The sequence below is a fragment of the Syngnathus typhle genome, linkage group LG13 (assembly GCF_033458585.1).
Source record: "Syngnathus typhle isolate RoL2023-S1 ecotype Sweden linkage group LG13, RoL_Styp_1.0, whole genome shotgun sequence".
In the NCBI taxonomy this organism is placed as follows: Eukaryota; Metazoa; Chordata; class Actinopteri; order Syngnathiformes; family Syngnathidae; genus Syngnathus; species Syngnathus typhle.
The window spans coordinates 4,295,614-4,317,604 of NC_083750.1; the positions used below are offsets into that span (position 1 = coordinate 4,295,614).

Below are 21,991 nucleotides of genomic sequence, written 5' to 3' on the forward strand. Positions count from 1 at the left end.
CTTACCTGTTTTTGACGTTTGGGCATATGAAGTTTACAAGTTGAGCCCTCGGGCATTGTTAAGTCATTTTCAGATGACAGAAAGTGACAAAATGGCCGCCTCCTGAGATGGATACAAATAGATGGATTTTGCTGCTTAATTCCTAGTTCACGAATGCAATCAATATTTATCTGAATATGGGTTAGACAAGTGGGGGCACAAAGAACAGAATTTGTACTTAATTGTTTGGGGGGGGGGGGGCACAGTATGTCTATTTGGACATAAAAACCGTGAAAAACTGCAACATGCTTAATTCTATTTCATCAAAATCACTGACACACAAACATGTTTTTCTTATCCCAAACTTTACTCAAACAGTCGAGGGTTTAACAAAGACCGACTTAATGGTACTTTTGCTCGAAACCAAACAGTGACCAGTCACTAAGCAGTACAGATATTATTTGTACTTAAAGCAGTTAACTAAAACGGAATGTCACCCTCACCGTGTTTTTCATTTGGGACTGAACAACTACTTTTTTATTTTGATATCTAAAGCTAGCAGTCACCAGACAAAAAGGCTTAAAGTTGAGCTCTTTAGTGGCCACGTGTTTCACAGTGGCAGGTGAATCCAGGAAAATTGACCCAAAACAAGTAGCTGGAAAGCTATTAACAGTGTGCCTGAAAACCTGCCATTGTTTTAATAAATATAAATACATCTGATGTTTTCTACAGATAGCGAAAGGGACAAAAATAGTTTATTTCCTCAAACTGAAGTCACCCGCATAAATTATTTCGTAACATAGCCAAAATAGTCCATAGGCTTTATGGGGGGGATAAGGCTAGAGTACATTTCTCCAGTTGTCACAGTTGATGGCAAACAAATTGTAATGAAGTTTGATGGGATGGGAACGCGATTAAAACCTTGTTGACACGCTCCATGAATAATGTTGAATTTCTTTGGGCAAATGCGATGTGACAGTTTGTCAGATAGTTAATGGAGTGATTCGGTCCACACTCGGCATCTTCACAGTTCTGTTCATATCATGCTCCTTAAAAGTCACAAGTGGATGAAAAGTTGTTAAATGAGAAAAATGGCTTCTGAGCTGCATATAGCTGACATGGGGGCGGAAAAAAAACATCTTGCCTCAATAAGTAGTGCAACTTTTGCCTACTTAATTACTGGCTGATGGCTTCTTCCCCTCCCAAAAATAAATTAAGCAAAAGGAAATTTTACAGAGCCTGATATGAAAGAGTGTGATTCAAAGCACAACAAAATCTTTAGAGTCACAGCCGTACTTTATAAATATGAAACCTGGCAGGCTGTGGAAGCAAATGAGCCAGGAGGAAGGTAAAACAAACCAACGTCACTCCATAATGGCTCGATAAATGATGGGCTCGATGTAGTCCTCTCTGTAACGGGAGTTGATGACCCGTTGTCGTTTGGAGTTCTGTTTGACGTCGTCCTGTGAGAAGAGCTCAAAGCGCATGTCTGACGCCACCGACTGTTGAGGGAAGGATGAAAAAAAAAAAAGTGGTAGCTGGGTTCAAATTGGTACGTGACATGAGTTGTAAAAATACTGAGACTTACAAATCGCGATTTGACCCGTTTGGGCAGATCTTCATCCAAGGTGTACACGTCTTCACGCTTGACGGAAATTTGGGATTCATCTTCAAACTCCACCTGAAAGCCAGCAGATGTGTAAGTTGTCTGGCTAAGACATTGCAATTCATCTGCAATATTATTGTCCTACCAGGTACATGGGGATGGAGTGGGATGCCACAAACTTGCCGCCATACAACAATCCGTCAGTCCATCGTACTGACACGGCAGCACCCTTTGCAGGCGGCCCAAGTCTTGCACAGTCCCGATTCTGGAGGGAAAGAACAGCTAACTGTCAAGACGGACTGAGTGAATGGAGCCCAGTGGACTGACGTATGACGCTTGCTGACCTCAATGTCCTCTGGGAAAAGGTTGTCGCTATACGAGCCGTCGTCAAACATAACCTCGTAGAAGGTGGCGCTGGTCAGGCCCACCACCTCGCTGTGGTAGTAACGACCATTTCTGTATTTACTTATCACCTTCTGGCCCACTGACAGCTCTCGCATGGAGTCTTTATTACGCTGTGGACCACAAGAGGATGATTCATTTAAAAAAAAAAAAAAACTATAGTGGACTAAATATGGAATTTAGCTATGAAATGGGAAACCACAGTCTTTCTTTAGAGTTATCATCTTCTGGGAGGTTTTTTAATAGCATTTGTACTAGTTGCCAGCGACAGATAGTTACCTCAATAATGCCAGTGGCTTTGTGCCGGTGACAAGTGATGAAGACAATAAACGGCCAGTCGTCCGGGTGCATGAGGACGCCGGCGGCCTGTGCGCAGCTGGGGTGGAAGGCCGTGGAGCAGCGTCCGTGGGAGCACTGCACGCAGCAGCCTGTCGACTCCCTCTTCATCCGTTTCCTGCAGAAAGCGCATTTCTGCCAAAGACAAAAGAGTCACGTCAGGCGGGGGTGTAGAGGGGAAAAGGTTTCAAGCAGTGGGGTAAAGTAAGGGAAGTGCAAGTGCAAGGGGAAGGAAAGGAGGAGAAAGGAAACAAGCGTGGGAAAGATTAAAAAAAAAAAAAAGGTTTCAAGGGAGTGTTGAACACAACAGCAGCAATTTGGGGGATATTTAACAGCTTCCTTCTGGAGTAAAAATGACATCACATGCACTTTTTAATATACCGTTTTTTTCCATGTATAATGCGCCCCCATGTATAATACGCACCCTAAAAATGGCATGTTGATGCTGGAAAAAAGCCTGTACCCATGTATAATACGCACCCAAATTTTGACTCCTACTTAAGTCCGTAAATGTAAAATTATTTCAGAAAAAAGATCATCTTTGGGAACAACCGGATGTTATTCTGCCGGTCAGTATCACTGCGCATGGGCTAGCAAACTCAATAGCCAAGAAATGTTTCGGATTTGTGTAGGGTACATTGTGACAGCAAACGAGCAGGTGATCGAGCAAGGGTCTGATACGAGACCATTGTGTTCGTATGGAGCGTGTTTGAAGTGAACACCAGAGAAGAAAGCGCATCTGTAATGGCGGCATCCATATCATATCTGGATTAAAAAAAAATAATAATAATAATTTCATATATATATATATTTTTTTTGTACCCATGTATAATGCGCACCCCAGATTTTAGGACAATAAATTAGTAAAATTTTGCGCATTATACATGGAAAAAAAACGGTACTTTGATGTTAATTAAAAGGTTGGCGGGTTAGGGCTCGAGTCATTTATGATCTGTTGGGCCTCTCTTACCAGTCTGAAGCGAGGCAGCGGGATTGCAGATAGATCGATGGGACGCCGCTCTGTGATGTTTACAAAGCGAGCTTCGAGCACAGTGATGGCGCACAGCACATGAACCCACCTGCCACACAAATAAATATGACATTGACTCAAGACAAACAGAACAATGTCCAGGGTGCAAAATTCAGCAACATTCCTACATTTTCGACATTCAATAAGACTTCCCTTTCAAATATAACTGCAGTACGTATTTTAAACATGTTTAAATTGTATAGTTTAGAGCAGGGGTGTCCAAACTTTTTGCAAGGAGGGCCAGATTTGATAAAGTGAAGGGGCTTTATGCCATGCAAATACACACTGTTATAAAACAAATTTCATTGTCACAATTGTCTTTATTAATCAAATGACAAAATAACCAAATATGAGTCACTCAGGCAGATGTGAAGAACTCTAAAAACACAAATTCTGCCTTTCATTCATATCTGAAGAGTCAGATAACATTGAACAAACTGTATGAAATATCTTAAATTTACATGAGTTTAAAATTACTTTTGCCTCATGAACATTTTAAACGGGAGTTATAAGTAATGCAAAGTTGTCTGTTATTATTAAAACTTAAAACTAGTGAATTTTGCCCGTCATTTACATTATTTTTCAGAAAATAATAGTTTCTGTCAGGTCTACAGGTCCATAACATTAACAGTCTTAACATGGCCACTTCGTAGCTTGCTTTAGTAATATTTATTTTTGACTCACAGTCCCGTGTGAAGAATCGCTGTTGTGATGCCAGTTCAGCTTGGAGCTGCTTCACTTTATCGGCGCGGTCACTCCCTGTTAGCTGGTAGTTTGTGTTCGCATGTTTAGTCTGACAGTGTCTATTTAAATTGAAATCCTTAAACAAGGCAACCGTCTCTTTACAAATTAGACAAACACAATTGCCTTGATTTTCAGTGATGTACAGTAATCCCTCGCTACATCACGGTTTGTTTATCGCGGTTTCACTACATCGCGGATTTCTTTCGCGGTTTCACTACATCGCGGATTTCTTTCGCAAATTGAAAAAAAGAATTAAAAGTTAAAATAAAACTTCTAAATTGAGGAATTATGGCACAAAACTTGCCCACACGCCAGCAGAAGGCAAGGAGTGCCCACACAATTGCAGTGCGTACACTTGTACTTTTTTTTTTTATATTGTTATAGAAAATTGTTATAATAATAAGAGTTCTAAGAACATATTTACAGTATATACCATTTTTTCCCATGTATAATGCGCAAAATTTAACTAATTTATTGTCCTAAAATCTGGGGTGCGCATTATACATGGGTACAAATTTATTTAATTTTTTTTGAAGAAAATCATGGTACAACAATTTTTGAAGAAAATCTTGTCACGGATGGAGTGTGGAAAGGAGCGGGGCGACCAAGTGCAGCTTGGACCAGGGTTTATTGGAGGAACTTAAAACACAGACTTGGTAAACTAATTGTGATAAATAACTGGAACATCACTCAAATATTGGTGATCCCGTTGAGAGTCTCACATATTTCTTTGCTATCGAGTTTGCTACTGCATGCGCAGTGATACTGACCGGCAGAATAACATCCGGTTGTTCCCAAAGATGATCTTTTTTCTGAAATAATTTTACGTTTACGGACTTAAGTAACCCGGCCGGGTCATACCAAAGGCTATAAAAATGGGACCCATTGCCTCCCTGCTTGGCACTCAGCATTAGGCGTTGGAATTGGGGGGTTAGATCGCCAAATGATTCCCGAGCGCGGCGCCGCTGCTGCTCACTGCTCCCCTCTCCCCCAGGGGATGGATCAAAATCACACGGGGATGGGTCAAATGCAGAAGACAAATTTCACCACACCCAGATGCGTGTGTGACGATCATTGGGACTTTAAAAAGTCAAAATTTGGGTGCGTATTATACATGGGTACAGGCTTTTTTCCAGCATCGACATGCCATTTCTAGGGTGCGTATTACACATAGGGGTGCATTATACATGGGAAAAAAACGGTATACTTCTACCTTGTTACAAAAAAAATGTATAATAATAAAAGTTGTTCTAAAAACATATTTACAGTTTGTGTTAAGAATTCTCCATGTTATTCAGCCATGCTTTGATCTGAGGTAGGGTGATTTATTTTGAAGGCCGTTTTCAGGCGATACCACTTCCTTTTTTACGTTCTTGTACATATGTTGGTTACAGTGGTACAGGAGTCATTGGCGATGTAACTGTTTCTCCTAACAAGAGAAATGAATGATCACGTGTCTAACCTTTAGGACAATGTAGTATTGCTCCAAATGTTCGTTTAATTTCCTTTAGAGGCCTGTTTGCGCGTGTTAGCAGTAGCACGATCGAGAATTAGCATCTTTCTGCTAACTCGTTAGCCTGCCCAGTACTTCTTCTTTGCTGCGGGCCAATAAAAACTGGACCACGGGCCGCAGTTGGCCCGCGGGCCGTAGTTTGGACACCCTTGGTTTAGAGGTAGGGAATGGATAACTTCAAAGGTAAACCTTTGCCTGCTGTCCAGTTTCCAAAGAACATTCATTCATTCGAGTGTGAAAGATAAAAAATTGTGGGTTCAATGTGCTCAAGGGTTGGGTTCAATGTGCTCAAGGGTGTAAGAATATCTTTAGCTCAGAAAACACTTTTCATGTCAATGGTAACAAATTCTTGTTATATTTTAGCCTCAACATTGGACTGAAAGAAACTTACAAAAAGCGTACTTGTAATTGCATTCATACTACGAAAACAAGAGCAATATTAGAGCTAAAAAAAAATGCTCGAATCATTTTTAGTCACATGACAGGAGGCTATGAGGTGGGAGGGGATTAGTTGAACAAAAAGCTACTTTTGGTGGCGATTGATTTGCAGATATGAATGGGAGGGGGGCTCTCTTTAGGGCAGTGCTTCTCAATTATTTTCTGTTACGCCCCCCCCTAGCAAGAAGAAAACTATTCGCGCCCCCCCTCCCCACCGTGACTATCCTAACTTGTCTTGTAAGTCGTAAAATGTTGCACTGTCGCAAACGTCACAGAAGTAACAATGAGAGCGCCACTGCCCCCTGCTGGGAAGATGCGCAATTACACTTTATTCTAGTACTGCAAAAAAATAGCCTGTTCCCCAGGGTCACACGCGCCCCCCCAGGTATAGCACGGCGGCGCCCCACTATTTGAGAAGCACTGCTTTAGGGCAATTCTTCACACTTTGACAGGAAATAAAATGAAACACAGACGGTCACACTGCACTACACTAATCATTAATTTGCTGCTTTTTCACTTATAGCGTGTCACCAGACAAAGTCAAACAAATCAGAAGGGCTGAATTGCAGAGTTGGGCAAATCAAAAGCATCCATCATTAACGAGGTGCCTGGACGATCGGATGGCTAGGATTACTTACTTGTCATTGTTGGCTCTCTGCAGTGCGCCGCCTCGGAGAGAACACAGACAGCAGTCCTGGAGCAAGAAAAAGTGGGTTGATGCTGTTAAACACTGAAATTGAATCCTGATTCAATTATTAAAATAAAAAAATATATATATAACGGAAATTTATTTGGGTCACGGGTTTAAAAAGAAAATCAGTAAGTAAATTAAAATTCCCATTGCATTGAAAGACATGCACTGGAGTGCCTAATTGGCGGGCAGACGTGTCCATTAGTGTACAAATATTGGTCAATATTTCCGGATCGTTGCATAAAAATGAAACGGAATGCTGATAACAACAAATTCGATACAACTTAAAAACAAAAAGAGGAACAATGTAGTTCACTAACAATAACGCAAAAAAGGAAGGGAACACACCCAGCACGACTAAAACGGGAGCACAGCCAAGTTTACTTTCAAAGTGATGAAAACATGTCCCATTTAAAGTAGATCACTTTTTTTGCTAAAAAAAAAACAAAAACAAAAAAACAAGGCAGCAATTTAACCTCAAGCGATCAGTCTGGGTTCCTATCATAGTCACGCAACTTCATGTGGAACCTCGCTGTGTTTAACTTGGCTGTTCTTATCAACCTAACAACAGCTTACAATCAATAATTGAAAGCCCGGCAGACAAACCTCAAAGGTGGCATCAGCTTTGCAGCGAGCACACAGCCAGTCATCCTGCTCTGCTTCGTCTCTGGTTACACCATAGCAACCTGAGCCAGACAAGAACACATTTTTTCCATTACAGTTCATTTCTTAGGATTTAGAAGAAGGGGAAAAAATCCCAGGTCTTTAGTCATTAACTATATGTGTTTTCCTCACTGTATTTATGGTAAATAATTAAATAGGCTTCTTTCAACTACTGTGTGTGTTAAAATGTCTTTTCATGAATAATTATCTTGGGGTACAACCAAGATTCAAGAGTTTTTATTCGCCAAGTGTGAGCATGCCAAACAAGGAATTTGACTTCGGTAAATCACACCCTCTGTTCAACATTTAGGTGACTAATAACACTCAAGACATGTGAAAAATGGCAAATGTTCTCAAACATCCCCTGATCTTAAACTCCCAAAAGGGCAAGGAAAAACTCAATACTCCAGCTAGGGGAAATGAGAAACCTTGAGAAGAGTAACCAAGATAGACTCAAAGGAAAAAAAAGCTTACTGGTGTGTACTCGGACGCAGCATTGCGAGCAGCTGACCAGCCGGCTGATGCCGTCCTCTGTGATGTGTGGGTTGGACAGCTGGCCTTCCCCGCTATCATTGGCCTTGTTGGTGTGCGTGTTAAAACACATTTCAGGAATGAGGGGTTTGGACCACTGATGACCTTGGCGGTTCACCAACGTCACACTGGAATTGCTGTTGCCGGCTTCAGACTAAAAAATAAATAAACATAAAGCAAAGCTCTTCTCCGGAGATATGTATGTATGCAATATAACGCCCCCTGGTGGCCAAGGGGCACAAATACAATTTGAGATTTTAGCTTTTGAGTTACCAAGTGTCATCATGAAACAAATCATCTGCATAATGTATTGTATTCCAATGTTACATTCTAGATAGCAAAACTGTGTTTAACAATAAAAAGAAATTGAGGCTGTATATTAAGATGATGCCGCTCACCTGATGGTGGGTGTAGAAAAGAAGGCAGATGGAACAGTAAGGAGCCTGTTTACCCATTCTCTTATTGTACTCCCACTCCACCTGGGGGCTTAAAGGTCGACACTGCCACAGCCGCCGAAGTGGTTTTGCCCACTCCTCTTTCTCTTCTTGCTCCACATCCGGATCCACATACACGTCTACAGAGCAAATGTAGGTTCAATTGTCATAAATATGCTTAACATTTTGGGAGGAGTGTTTTGAGAAATCCAAACCAAATCTATTTGTCTTACCATCATCGCTGTATGCCTCTCTGAAGAGAGGATGGTGCCGTGGAAGTTTTCTGAGGGCTTCTTGTTGCTGTTTCTTGGTGACCACTGACATACAGTAGGACTGCTCTTCTGACACCTGGTGGTGAAATTAGATTTAGCGGCAAAACTTCAGCGAACAAAATCCATCCATCCATCCATCCATCCATCCATCCATCCATCCATCCATCCATCCATCCATCCATCCATCCATCCATCCATCCATCCATCCATCCATCCATCCATCCATCCATCCATCCATCCATATTGCATGACATCCTTTACAGTTCAGAGAAACCAGTATTGGGAGCTCTGTACTGGTCTTTTTTTTAGGTCCAGTCTACAAGTACTTACACTCATTGGTTTGTCGTCCGTTGTTCGGAACTGGACGAATACAATTCAACACACTTAACAAAATAGTTTGTGCAGCCGTGCCTTGAGATAGAGGAGCTCAATTACAAGGTCTTTTTTTCTGCAACATTTCAATCCTAATGGGGGATGAACGAGCAAAGATGCTCTGAGATATGAATGCGGAAAGAATTCAGTCTAACCCTCACATCTCAAGGCACCAGTGCCTGCCCCTTCGAGTTCTGCCTTGTAGTAAATTAGTCACCATTCCAAGCGCTAAAGAAAAGCAGGCAAATGAGAGAGCCACTTCAGAGCCACCCACTGTCATATTCAATTTTGTCAAGGACCAAGATTAATTGATTAATTTCATTTTTCATTTCAATTTCTAGGCATGCCTTTATAGGAGGATTTTAACAATACAGACCTTCCTTTTGTTTTGGTTCTTCAGCATCTCCACTTGGTCGACATGGGTGGGCTGTGCAACGGCGGTGCTCTCGGCAATGGCCTTCACCGTTGCGTCCTGATCGTCAACGGACACCGAAACACCCGGCGTGTGGTCCTCCACGGAATTTTCCGTTTGTACAAGCTCTACTTCGCTAAGAGCGATTGGTGATTGTGGCTCCGACTCAGTGCTTCCGCTGCCCAGTGCCTGAGATGCAGGCAGCGCGGTGCCTGAGAGCTGGAGATGGCGCGGTTGATGCTCTCTGGCATAGCTGTGCACCTGCAGCATGGTGTGAACCGGCTGTTTTGCTCGCGGGTAGTTGTGCACTTGCAGGATGTCTTTTTGAGTGAGGGTCCGATGGAAGAGCAGGCTGGCCACCCCCATTTTACGGGAAGGTTGCCCCGTGGCGCTCGACCACGTTGCCGAGGTTGACAGATGACCGTTTTGGGAATGGGATGAAAATGCAGGCGGACGAGTCTTGGTGTAGTGAGGCGTGTGCCCCGAATCTGAAGTGTTTAAGCGGTGAAACGGATCGATCAAGGTCAGCTTTGTTGGCGTGACAACCAACTTTGGTGGGCCTGTCAATAAAATCAAACAGCTGTTAAAGCAAAGCGCAAACAAAGGCCCGTAACAACGCACAAGTAACCGTACCTTTATTCCGCTTGCCATCTTGCGACGTTATACGTGGTGGCAAAAGATTCAGTCTTGGCCGCTTGGCATACAGTGTCATTTCCTCATCTGTATCTTTAGGAACAACTTCGTCGGGCAGCTGAAGACACACCCGGTGTCTCTTAGTCTCAATTCTTTGCAGTGGACTAAAGATCGCACAAAACGGAGCCATATTGAGGAGACTTGAAGGAAGGGCATTTTTCAGACATGACATGACCACCGTTGTTCACTGTGTGAATATAGCAAATATACCAAAATGGAGTCCCAAACCTTTTCCGCTCTACGTCATCCCGCCCGCAATTAACGGAAAAACTGCTGGTGTTGTAGATGATGTTAAAAGAATCGCCCAGGAATTCTTTGGCCTCTGGCGTGGGCCTGGAGTGGTCGATGGGCGCCGTATCTCGTCCTGCCAGCCACAGTTCGTAGCGATCGGGCTGAAATTTTTTGACAAACACATCCATGGAGATCTTCACCATGTCCTTGCGGCATGAACACTGACAGAGAAAAGCACAAGTGGGACACAATTGAGTTATCCACCATCTCCAGTTTGTTAGAGCCTTGATGCTATGTTGGAGAACTTGAAGAGTACAGGCTGGGATGTTTCATTGGCTTCATGTCATTCAAAATTCAGCAATTTTTGTGATACAGGGTGGGGGTATCATTTGCCTACCAGCAAATGAAGTGGAAGTATTTGACGGTCATGTTTAAAAATTCTCACCAAGACTGCTTGCTTGCCATATTCAATCCACCTCTGTGTGGCGAAATTGGTGGATTCGGCACAGTTGAAACCATGGTTGAAGCCAGCATGATAAGCATAAGGGAACGTGACCATGAACTCGCCGGCATATTGGGTAATCTAAGAAAAGCAGGTACAAAAGATCATTTAAAAACGCCTCTCGACAAGACCTCACGAGATGAAACGACTTATTTCATACCTTTTCAAACGGAATGCCATATTTCTTCAGTATTGAAGGTGATATCAAGGTCATCTTGTGCCTCAAAAAGGCCTCACAAGTTTGTGCACTGCCAGAAAAGAACCCTAGAGAAGGGGGAATGTTAGGAGAAGTTACTGTTAAATCACGTTAATGTAAATGTGTCAATAAATATTCCACTCGTGTCGCACCTTGAGCCAGACGCTCAAATCGTCTCCCATGCTCTGGAGGGATACAGTACCTGCAGACATTCAAATGTGTCTTGTCACTCAAGATGCATTTGTACTTTCAAGAAACATCATTTGTTGCCTTTATTTATTAATTACCAGGATTTGGGTTCTCCAAAGTGCAAGTAGTTGATACTGTAGAGGTCCATGTCCTCAGTGTGCCACGCAAACGTGGTCTTCCACATACCAAAATACAGGTAGGGTGTATTCACACCCTCGATCGTGATGCCACTTTCAGACTCCACTGTGTCCAAAATGGTATTCAGATGACAAATGTTCCACTCTTTGATATCCTGGAAGAAAGCACAACAACATAAGAGTTAAACTTGTTATTATGTTGGCATCATGTCATCTGATTGGTTGTGTTTATAACATGAAGGGGGGAGGGGGTGACTGTTCTCAGACAGATTAGAACAGGAAGTGCGCTTTTTAGATTTTAAACTAGCCTAATAATAGTTTATTTATACATATTCTTTTCATTTTTAATACAGTATTGTAACTCATTGTTTGCTAATTGTTCATGACTCAGCACCTTTGAATTTGATGTACATCTGACTTTAATATAGACTATAGCCCATTATTGAGAGTATAAAACAAAAGAGTGACTTTTGTCATCAACTCACTGGATTGTATAGACTGCCACCAACATCGGCCCCATATATCGGAGGATTGAATGTCACGTTCTTCCAGTACTTTCTTTCCAGTTCATCAAAATCATCATAGTGAGGGCTACAGAACCTGCAAAAATGGACAAAACATTTTTTTGTTTTTAAATCACGGGTAAAAAAAAAACAAAAAACGATCACATTTAAAACAAGGGAAATGTAAGTGTTTGCTTTACTTGTCGCTGTTTGCAAGCTTGCGAAATTCTTTAACAGACATTGATTTCTTCTGAATATTGTACTGCGTGAAAAGGCCCGACTGGCCTGTCACCACTTGCTGAATGGGTGCAGGAATCACCAAATCGTCTATGTCATCATATGTATGTCTCGGCTTCCATTCCTTTGGTGGGACCACCTAGACATGAGGGACAAAAAAAAGATCACTGGTCATTGTTTGCACGATACGCAAAACAAAACAAAAAAACACTATTAAAAAGCAGGGCTGTGGACTCGGTCGGATTTTTGCGCCGAGTCCGAGTCCGGCTGTCCATTTTTTCTGTTAATTCATGTGACTGCTTAGTCTTTATTCAAGGCTAATTTAGATAAAAATCTAAATAATTACAACAGTTTTGTGATGGCTTTGTCTTCATTAAACATATAAACAAATACAATAAACAGATACTTTCAAGTTGTAATCATTAATTACACCATTATAGCTCAGACATGTATCTAAACACAAATAATTAGTGACGACCCCACAACTATCGAAACACATCAATGATATAAGCTGGGTGACATAATAGTCCTTGACATTGGTACATAATGTAAACATTAGCCTAAGTGCAACTCAAAGTGGCCGCATTGATTGTAACTTACGCTCCATTTCCCCCCCAAACCTAGAGGCAAAACATTGTCTCGCTGCTCTAGGTGTTGTGCTTGATTTGGTTCCCCCGTGAGATCTTGTTCCCCCTGCCGCGGTAGCGCGCACGCCTTATTTGGAAAGCGAAAAAACGATGTCGTACGGCGTCAGCACTATGCTGTTTTCAATAATAACATGAAGAACTCACGTTTGCGTCAGTCAATTTAAATTTTTATAAAGGATTATTCTCATTTGATGTCTTTAAATTCACCCGCGTTCTGCCATTGAAGCGGGGTGCATTCAAAGACCAGTCGTACAGACGGAACACTCATTCACTTCACCAAAACGCAACAATATAATTACGTGAGCTCTTTGCATAAACCTCAATGCAAAGAAACTCTTTACAGGCTACAAGGAGTATATATATTACAAAGGAGACTTTGTACTTAATTGTGATCATCATTCATCCATCCATTTTATTTTATTACTCAGGTATTTTCAAACCAAATTAATATTGTTGCATTTATTAATTTGCTTTAACATGACAGCGCAATCTAATTAAAAGCTGACACTATACTATAGCAATGTCAAACGTGTTCATTTAAGAAAAAGCCACACACACGTTTTGTGATCAAATCTTTCATAACGAGAATGATTGGAGTGAATTGATTTTACAATTTTTATCCCCCCTCCCCACCATCTGTCACTTTGTTTGGGACAAAAGGAGCCTTCAGAACTGAAATTTCTTCTCAATTATTCATTCAACCCAATTCACTTTCCGTCTGTACGACTGGTCTTTGAATGCACCCCGCTTCAATGGCAGAACGCGGATGAATTTAAAGACATCAAATGAGAATAATCCTTTATAAAAATTAAAATTGACTGACGCAAACGTGAGTTCTTCACGTTTTTATTGAAAACAACATAGTGCTGACGCCGTACGACATCGGTTTTTGTCCGATTGTCAAGGGGCACTGAAATGGGCGATAATATGTATATTTTCCTTATGTAGTATGCAATACCTGCATCTTACTGCTGTTCTTAACACTAGAACAGCGGCTCTTTTGATCTACCTCTAACGGCGGGGTGCGTCAATTGACGCTCCATCGATGCGACACGTTCCCGTCGCACATCACATGTTGCCCACGTCATGTTATCGCAATCGTCTTGTTCGAGCGCTCGCCCCGATTAACATAATTGCGTGAGGATATTGCAGCGGAGGGACGAGTGTAATTGTATCATAGTTTATGGAGAAAAACAATTTAAAAGGGACATTCGACATGCTGTCAAATCAGTCATATTTAAACTTGCGCAATGACATCGGCATGCGGTCGCGGAGGAAAACGTAAGTTTTGGGGGGAATTTTTAGCAGCATGGGCGATAATTAGAGGTATCAATGTTTTTTTTATTTATGTCATTGCTAACACACACTGGGCGATTATTAGAATATGGGCGATAATTAGAATAAATACGGTAATCATCACTGTCACATCAAGTACAACGATTGCACAAATTTAATCAGCATGAAGCACATACTTTGGCCAGGCCTGCTTTATGTGCTCCTTGTGACTCCATGTAGGCAACATATCGGCTGAAATTCTTGAACTCCTCGGCAGTGGGGTAAAATGTCATGATCCCCTTGGAGCCATAGTTTGGGGGAGCTGCGTCTGAAGCCATCCCAAAACTGATGGCAACTCCTGCACCCAGCAAAGAGAACTTTTATTCACACATAGAAATGACAAGAACTGGGTTGCTTTGTTGACATTTTTTTTTTTAGCGTACAACTCCTGAGGGAACCATCCTAAGGGATGACTAAAGTTGAGTCTAAGAACTAAAGATGAAAGAACCTTGCAGTACGTTACACCTGAATTTTAGCATACAAGATAGCACAGTGCTTGTCAATTATTTTCTGTTCAGCTTGTAAACGTTACATGAGCAAAACTTAGAAAATACGGCTTTGAGCAACTGATGTCATTTTCAGTCGACAGCAGGTGGCAAAGGGCGTTTTTAAAAAGATATTACTTGTACATGAAAAATAATAAAGTATATAAAGTAGCAGTAGAGAAAATATTAACTCCTTACTAAATAAGCAAAGCATCCCTTAAAATTACTTTCTAAAATTTACTTTCTAATATGTCCCAAGTTATTTCTAAACTAAAAACATTGTAAATAACCGAATTTTGGCCCCTTTAAAAGCACTGTATATTTTGTCAATATCTATATTATTATTATTTTACAAGCGATAACACTTCAGCCGTCTCTGGTTGGTTCAACTAGCTTGTCTTATAACTCGATGCGACCTGTCGGCTAGCGTTAGCTCATATGCTTACTCGCTCTAAGCCCTATCATTATGTATTGCAATACAAATGTCCATCGCCTGCAATGAACAACATTTATTTCCCCTGTTATTTTAGCATATCCCACATTTGCAAAGCTAGTCCTGCAATATTTTAATACGCAGTTCACACAAAGCAGCTAGATAGTGGATGGATACCTTACGTGGGATATGGCTACTTCCCAGGAGATTATTTCCTTCCAGTAACATTACATCGAAAGAGAAAGCGAAAAACAAGGCCGACGAATATTTGATTGTTCTGACAATGTGTCTTGACTAAATGTCACATAACAGCTGTCCCACCCTCTATATATTATTTTGCTTCTTTCGCGTAAATGATTATTTCTCAATAAATAGTGTTCCAGGAATTAAACTACACCCCGATGGAACCACAGGCTTTAGCTGTCGTTGTAGCGGTGCAAAGCTAACAGATCAGCATTTAGACTTCACGGACTGCACGATTCTGGTCAAGTCGAAAGCAGACGCAACGTTTGGTTACTCACCTCTTACTCCACCGCGGACCAAATAATAGTCACCAGTGCTGTATATTTTGTGTGATTACCAATCCACGCAGCGATACACGTTGAGAAAAACGAGCAGTTTGGCAAGTGAGTGCAATCCGAACCTCCATTACCTCCGATGCGCATGCCTGGCCGGATGTTGTTTGCCACATTACGCACGGGAGACGTTGAGCCAATCTAGTCACGGAATACTTGACAAAACGCTGATAAACATCTAATTTATAAACATGAGAGGAAAATGAAAGAAATTAGTTATGGGGAAAAGTACAGTATTGAAATATACAGTATTTAAAAATAGTCATCGTGGCCGTGGAGTCAACGATGCAAACATGCGGGTGCCGAAGTATGCAGGAGTTGGCTGTACTAATTTAAATCTGTCTACGTCAAGATTATTAACTCATTATAGTGATTATCAACTTATTATAGTTAGCCAAAGCTAACGAAACAGCTAAAACTAAAATAAATCATTAACGAAATAACATTAACGATAACGCTTTTAAAAATGAGAACTAACTGTACTTAACAAATTCTTATAGTAAAGCAATGTAACAGAAACACCCAAGACTGTGAAGATCAGTTTTATTTCCTGCCAGGAAAAGGCACATTCATACAGTGTGACTCCAAAGGTGTGGATTGTTGTTATATGCATCCACATTCAAGCAGTGCATATCTTTTGATTCCCATGAATAAATTCAATAATCACATTAATACATTTTTGTTAATCACAAGAAGATATAGCACTGAATCACTAACAATAAGTATGCACACTTGTAGCAGAGAAGGAAGTACATGTGCACCCTGTAACTCCATACACTTTTACTGACCTTTCACATCAAAATAGACACATAGCACATAACATTACGTTGGTAGCATTGTTGATTTTGGGGTAAATCCATAAATATTAAATAATATGTAGAGGCAACAATTTGAGTTGCTCTCATTTCCACTTTGATTTAGTTGCATAAAACTGTTCTTGTAGCGTCCTCTCTCTGTCCAAATGCATATACTGTACTGTATAACAGAGCAGCATTGTGCGAGAAGCAAGATTTGTTTTGGTTAACTCATTTGATTTGAAGCACTGTACAACCAGTTTCAAAAGCACCTTCCATGATAGCCCACTGCCGACAGAGATCAATCATAAAGGTTTTCTGTACTTGAACTCTTACTTTACTGTCCCACTATGAGACAAGTCAACACTCATGAATGAATGTCTTTGAGTGAGCAAAAACGACTGAGATCATTCTTTCTTCTGGGCGGACTGGAGAGTTTGCAATAGTCCGCAAAAAAAAAAAAAAAAACACCCACACAAAAGATTTTGAAGCGGTTATTACGATAACAAATTATTACGTTGGACGACGGCTGTTTGTGACATTTCAGAATAAATTGTAATGTACAGTGGTGCCTTGACAGACGAGTTCCTTTTGTTTTGTGACTGCTCGTATTCCAAATCATGTAATGTGTTTCTTAATAAGGAAAATAGCTACGTCTCCCATTTCACTTTCTAAAATCATACAGTGATAACCTAATTGAACCGATTGTAAAGAATTAGTTTGTGCCCCTTCCCTAAATTATTGCAGCTCCTTCTGGTGGATGTGATTTGGCCACCAGGGGCAGTATACTACAATCACGAGGACACTCCTTTGACTCTCTTAAGTGCCATTTATATTTTTACATAGATGCTTTTCGTTAGCCCATTTATGGCATGTCCCATTATGTGTAAGCTAGCAGATTCATGTGACTGTTAAATACACAAAAATCTATGTGCACGATTTTCTTTGTTTTCTTTTAGATTTGACGATAAACTTCAACTACAAGTGGCAAATAACAAGCCTCTTTTTTGAAGACTTGTTTACTGTCTGCCAAATAAGTGAGTTGAATTTAACCATCCCAACAAAGGCTTTTGTCTGGAGAAAAAAAAATGTCTCCCAAGGCATCACTGTCTATTTACAGATACACTGTAACACAATTTGATTGAAGCAAAAAGCATTGGGTAAGACAAAAATCCTAGCTCTGCACAAATGCAGCGCCTCAATAATTTTATTTACTGAGGGAATTAATGTGTTCTTATTTTATATATATATATCTACAGCATGTTTTGTAGATTCTTTTTAAATATCCATGCAACCGTGTGGTAAATAACATACAAACATACCCTTTGGGTTGTCGTTGTCGGGCGGAATCATCGTAAAACCGTCGTTTCTTTTGGAATAAAACTGCATATTTCTTTGAGTTATTAGAAATTGTATCGTTAAAGAGAGCATACTATTTTTTAACTTGTAAGAATAATAGACCCATATAGGGCCTTTGCAATAGTATCAATTGATGATAAAAATGAGGAATGGAGCAAATGTAGCCATAGGTTTCCACACGACAGCGACAATATGTAATTTAAGCAGCAACAGCTCAAAATATTTTCCAATCTATAATATCTGAGTTGCAATATATGTCTGGATAGTTCTGTACTATAAGTTAACGTTGCATAATTTGTAACATGTCCCGTAAATGTCCGTCCAGGAATTTCCACTGGACAAACAGACATGAGAGCTTGAGTCAATTTTTAGTGTATAATCTTGCAGCATTTGACGCAATATAAAAGACGCAGGCAAGGAAATCCGCACATTTCATGACTTTTGCACGTCGCAGTTGTTTCCGAGAAACACGACACACTCGTCGTAACTTGTAACAGTGCTTTTGACCTCCAGTCGTGTGCACAAAAATAGGTATGAGTAAAAAAAAAATGCACAATGACTTTATATTTGCATCAGTTTCTCTCATCTTTGTTCTCTGCTTGGCAACGTGCCAGTATTCCAGCTTTATCTTCAAGCACCAGCGGCCGCCCTCTTCCTCGAGCCTTGGCCTTGTATGTAACAGCTCTCAGCCCGGAAGCAGCCTGAAGAACATTTTGACAACAGCCACAAAAAGGCCATCTACTTAATAATTCCTCGACAAGAACCCGCCGGAATCCTTATTGGTTATTTGTCATTGGACTTGCTGATTCTCGGCATGCGGAGAGAGTCACTGAATGCGACACACTTCTCCATGTCTGTCTTGCCGCTGTCTTTTTTGGACATGTCGGGCTCCCATAGAAAGAACTCGTGAAGGAGTGTGTTGACAGTGTCGGGACACTCCATCATCACCATGTGACTTCCTTCCTCGATGACTTTCAAAAAGGCAAATAGGAGGATCTAAAAAAGGGAAACACCATGAATCCAAATGCACACGTTTCTTTTTTTAATCAGTGTTACCGGGGGACCATTTACCTCTGCCATTCGTTGGTCTTCATCCATGGGCACAAACTTGTCACACATGCCATGAACCAGAAGGATGGGCACTGTGAGCTCAGCATGGTAAACCTCATCGCCCTCGGGCCAGTATTGGCCGCTCATCATGGCACGCAGTACAAATGGAGACACATTGAAGGCGTTGCCCTGCTTCAAAAGCTGCTTTTCTTTGGCACCCTGATGGGCAAATCCAGCTCTTCAATTTGAAAATAAATAAGTAATAAAATTAGACTTGATGACTGGGCAATTATGAACACCCCACTTGCAGAAGCTATACTGTATGTTTCAAAGCCTAAGAAGTCAAATTGAACTCTCCCACATCCCCATTTTTTAATCTTGTCTAATGTTGGTGCAGATGAACTTACTTGAGGAAACTCCAGGCCAAGCAAGGGGACAGACAGTGGAGGACACACGAAGGAAGTTGGAAGATGGAACAGAGGCTGGGCTCCAAGGCTGTGGGACCGCCTCCATTGATCATAACCACCTTGTGGACCAGGTCAGGATATTCGTGGGCCAGGAATGTGCAGAACGACACTCTGTAAAACATAGCATGAAGATGTTACCCACTAAAATCATGTGGTTTGAAACAAAGCTAAATGAGGGTCAGACAACATTTGGAAAGATTAGCCGATTAATCGGTCATCAGAATTTTATCCTGCTCAATATTGATATCAGTATCATGTCATACTTGGCAATTATTTTTTTGTCGAGACTTATTATGTTAATGATTTATCATGGTGATTAGGATAAAGATATATTATTCCATGCAACATTTTTATTCTGTAAATACAGTACATTTTCAAATAATCAATGTTACAATTTGTGAACCCTGTTTTTTTTTTATTTTGTGAGTATTTACTATTTTGTTAACCATTGATGGATATGAAAATCTAAAATCGATTTTTACTGGGCTGGCAGTGAATGAGTTTTGAGGAGTAGATTGGCTGGATATGGTCTAAGCACTTACCCATAAGAATGGCCAATGAGAATGTTGCGTTTACGAGCGTATCTCTTGAAGATGGCGCGTAGATCCTCCGCCAGAGCGTAAAAAGTGTACGCTGCTGCAATCTGTGGGGCCGTGCTGGCCCCGTGCCCCGCCAAGTCCGGCGCAATGATCTCATAGCCCAGCCGAGAGAAAAAGTCCAATTGGCTGCTCCAAATGTCTAACGAGCCTCCGACACCGTGCACAAAGAACAACGCTACGTCCGAGTGCGTCCCCTTGCAACTGGAGATCACTCTCTTGGAGTCGATCAGCACGGTGCGCTTAGGCTTCCTGCGTCGGCGGCGGGGAGGTGGGGCGGGCTTTTGCTCACCGGGAGGTGGAGGAACAGGAGGGGGGACAGGGTTGGGGTCCGGAGACGAGGCCAAGTCTTTATAGTCAGCCAGCTCCACTTCGACAGTACTACACGGCTCCAGATCACCATCCTGGCACTGAAGGATCTCAGAGTGCAAAACATCGCCAAGATTCTCAATCACCAGCTGGCCGTTGCGATACACTGTGATCTTCCTCTTGCAGTGGACACCGCTGTTAGTGTCATTTTTAGGCTCGTCATGAACAGCGTCTTTCTGCTCCCGGGCCGCGGCGTAATCGTTGCTGATGACCGTCTGACGCTCGGGGACGATGTGACGCACTCGCAGGACTCGTCCGGGTTTCACCTCCACGAACTCGAAACCATCGGAGGGCTCCGTCGACTCTAATGGTAAAACTAGACGGGCGGCCTTCCCAGTTAGGCAGCAAAGTATTCCTTCTGTGATGGTGGTCAGCATGGTGACTTCCTGCAACAAACTGTACATGATTTGTGTCAAAAATGTAGAATGGAAACAGAAATAAATACAGTTAATTGACATGATAACAATGGCATTTGTGATACTTAAATTGAGTATTCACTAACTATGGTTATTACATCTTCATCTTAACACATATGTCCGAGTAGGGGTGGAATAAAAAACATTTTAGCCGGAAACTGAAATTTGGGATCATTAAATAACATTTGGGATCGTTTGCTAGTTAGAAAAGGATTAAGAGCAGCTACTAGTGCGCTTCCATCTTATTTTTATTTTTATTTATTTTTTTAAACAGGCGGTAACAAAATAAATGCATAACAAGTGACAACTGACTCTGAGTCACTCAAGACGAAGATCAACTCAACGTCCCAACAGTTGACTCCAATGTCACATGTATGAATATGTAAGTGTGTGTGCGCGTGTGTGTGCGTGTGTGCAGACAGCAAAATGCTGTTCCAATTCCAATTCATCAACCCTCCAAAAAAACAGACGATGTGCTGTCTGCACTGCATAATATTTAGGTTGATCCGTCTGACAGCTGATTCACCGTGTACTGCTCTTTATTGTCATGATTATTATTACTCCAGCGTACATTGATACACATGTTGCCGCATGGCGCAGTTTGGCACAAAATGTGCGCACTTTCAGTAATGCGTAACGCTAACCTACTTCTTGCTGGTGCCAGTGATAATCTTGCAACAACCGCGTTAAATGTGCATGGCTATGATGACTCAACAACAACAACACCTCCACGCCGCATACAATCAACGCAGGCAATTTCATAACTGGACTTTGCATGATAGGACTTGCATTCTAAGATTCAACGAAAAAATTCCATCTAACAACGTCCAGGCCGTATTGTTTTCTAAATGACAACAGCTATTTTTTTGCGCCACCATATTGTTGCAGATGACTTTTATTGCACAGAAGACCATTAGACCGCATTATATTTACTGCACGTTAAAATATATTATGTTGTGTGTTCTTACCTTCTGCTCAGATTGATGAAGGTGCTTGGAAGTCAACCAGATGACCGCCGAGGGCCGACAAAACCATGTATTTGATGCTGCAAAAAAGCAAAACCCCTTGCATCAGCATTGTATGAAGACTATCACATGTTTTAGGACGACAGAGCGTGCATGAATAAAAATGCCCAGTTTGGATTGTGATCAAATGCACATCTGGAAAGAAATGCAATGTTTTTTTTCCTTTCCCTTCGCTCAGCATCAGTCATTGCGCACCAAGGCAGAAGTACCACCCAGCCCCGTTGCCTCTCTCTGCGCAGGGCCGGCTTTACTCCTGACAGGCAGCAAAATGAGCCAATAGGAGCGAGCCAAGCGCTTAGTTGTGGCCAATAGAAGCGTGTTGGTTCTTG

The 21,991-nt window shown here is 41.5% G+C and overlaps 2 protein-coding genes across 3 annotated transcripts; both read right to left on the minus strand.

Annotated features, from left to right (window-relative positions):
- Positions 1 to 327: 327 nt before the first annotated feature.
- Positions 328 to 15,798, minus strand: kdm4ab (lysine (K)-specific demethylase 4A, genome duplicate b). Of its 2 annotated transcripts, none has more exons than XM_061295219.1 (22): positions 15,664 to 15,798; positions 14,231 to 14,391; positions 12,075 to 12,250; positions 11,857 to 11,971; positions 11,333 to 11,526; positions 11,198 to 11,247; positions 11,010 to 11,113; positions 10,793 to 10,930; positions 10,345 to 10,568; positions 10,057 to 10,220; positions 9,388 to 9,983; positions 8,601 to 8,715; positions 8,332 to 8,507; positions 7,877 to 8,087; positions 7,346 to 7,425; positions 6,687 to 6,742; positions 3,294 to 3,402; positions 2,267 to 2,458; positions 1,930 to 2,100; positions 1,731 to 1,850; positions 1,568 to 1,660; positions 328 to 1,481 (listed from the first exon to the last, which is right to left on the minus strand). In XM_061295219.1, exons 1-22 carry the CDS (start codon positions 15,674 to 15,676, stop codon positions 1,344 to 1,346), a joined length of 3,396 nt encoding a protein of 1,131 aa, XP_061151203.1. In that variant the 5' UTR covers positions 15,677 to 15,798; the 3' UTR covers positions 328 to 1,343. The 2 variants fall into 2 exon arrangements, with proteins under 2 accessions (XP_061151203.1, XP_061151204.1); XM_061295220.1 differs by having other exon boundaries at positions 15,533 to 15,702.
- Positions 15,799 to 16,112: 314 nt separating this feature from the next.
- LOC133165506 (protein ABHD8-like) lies at positions 16,113 to 21,870 on the minus strand. Its single transcript, XM_061295221.1, has 5 exons — positions 21,606 to 21,870; positions 19,799 to 20,617; positions 19,197 to 19,367; positions 18,811 to 19,027; positions 16,113 to 18,735 (listed from the first exon to the last, which is right to left on the minus strand). Exons 2-5 carry the CDS (start codon positions 20,596 to 20,598, stop codon positions 18,523 to 18,525), a joined length of 1,401 nt encoding a protein of 466 aa, XP_061151205.1. The 5' UTR covers positions 20,599 to 20,617; positions 21,606 to 21,870; the 3' UTR covers positions 16,113 to 18,522.
- Positions 21,871 to 21,991: the final 121 nt, after the last annotated feature.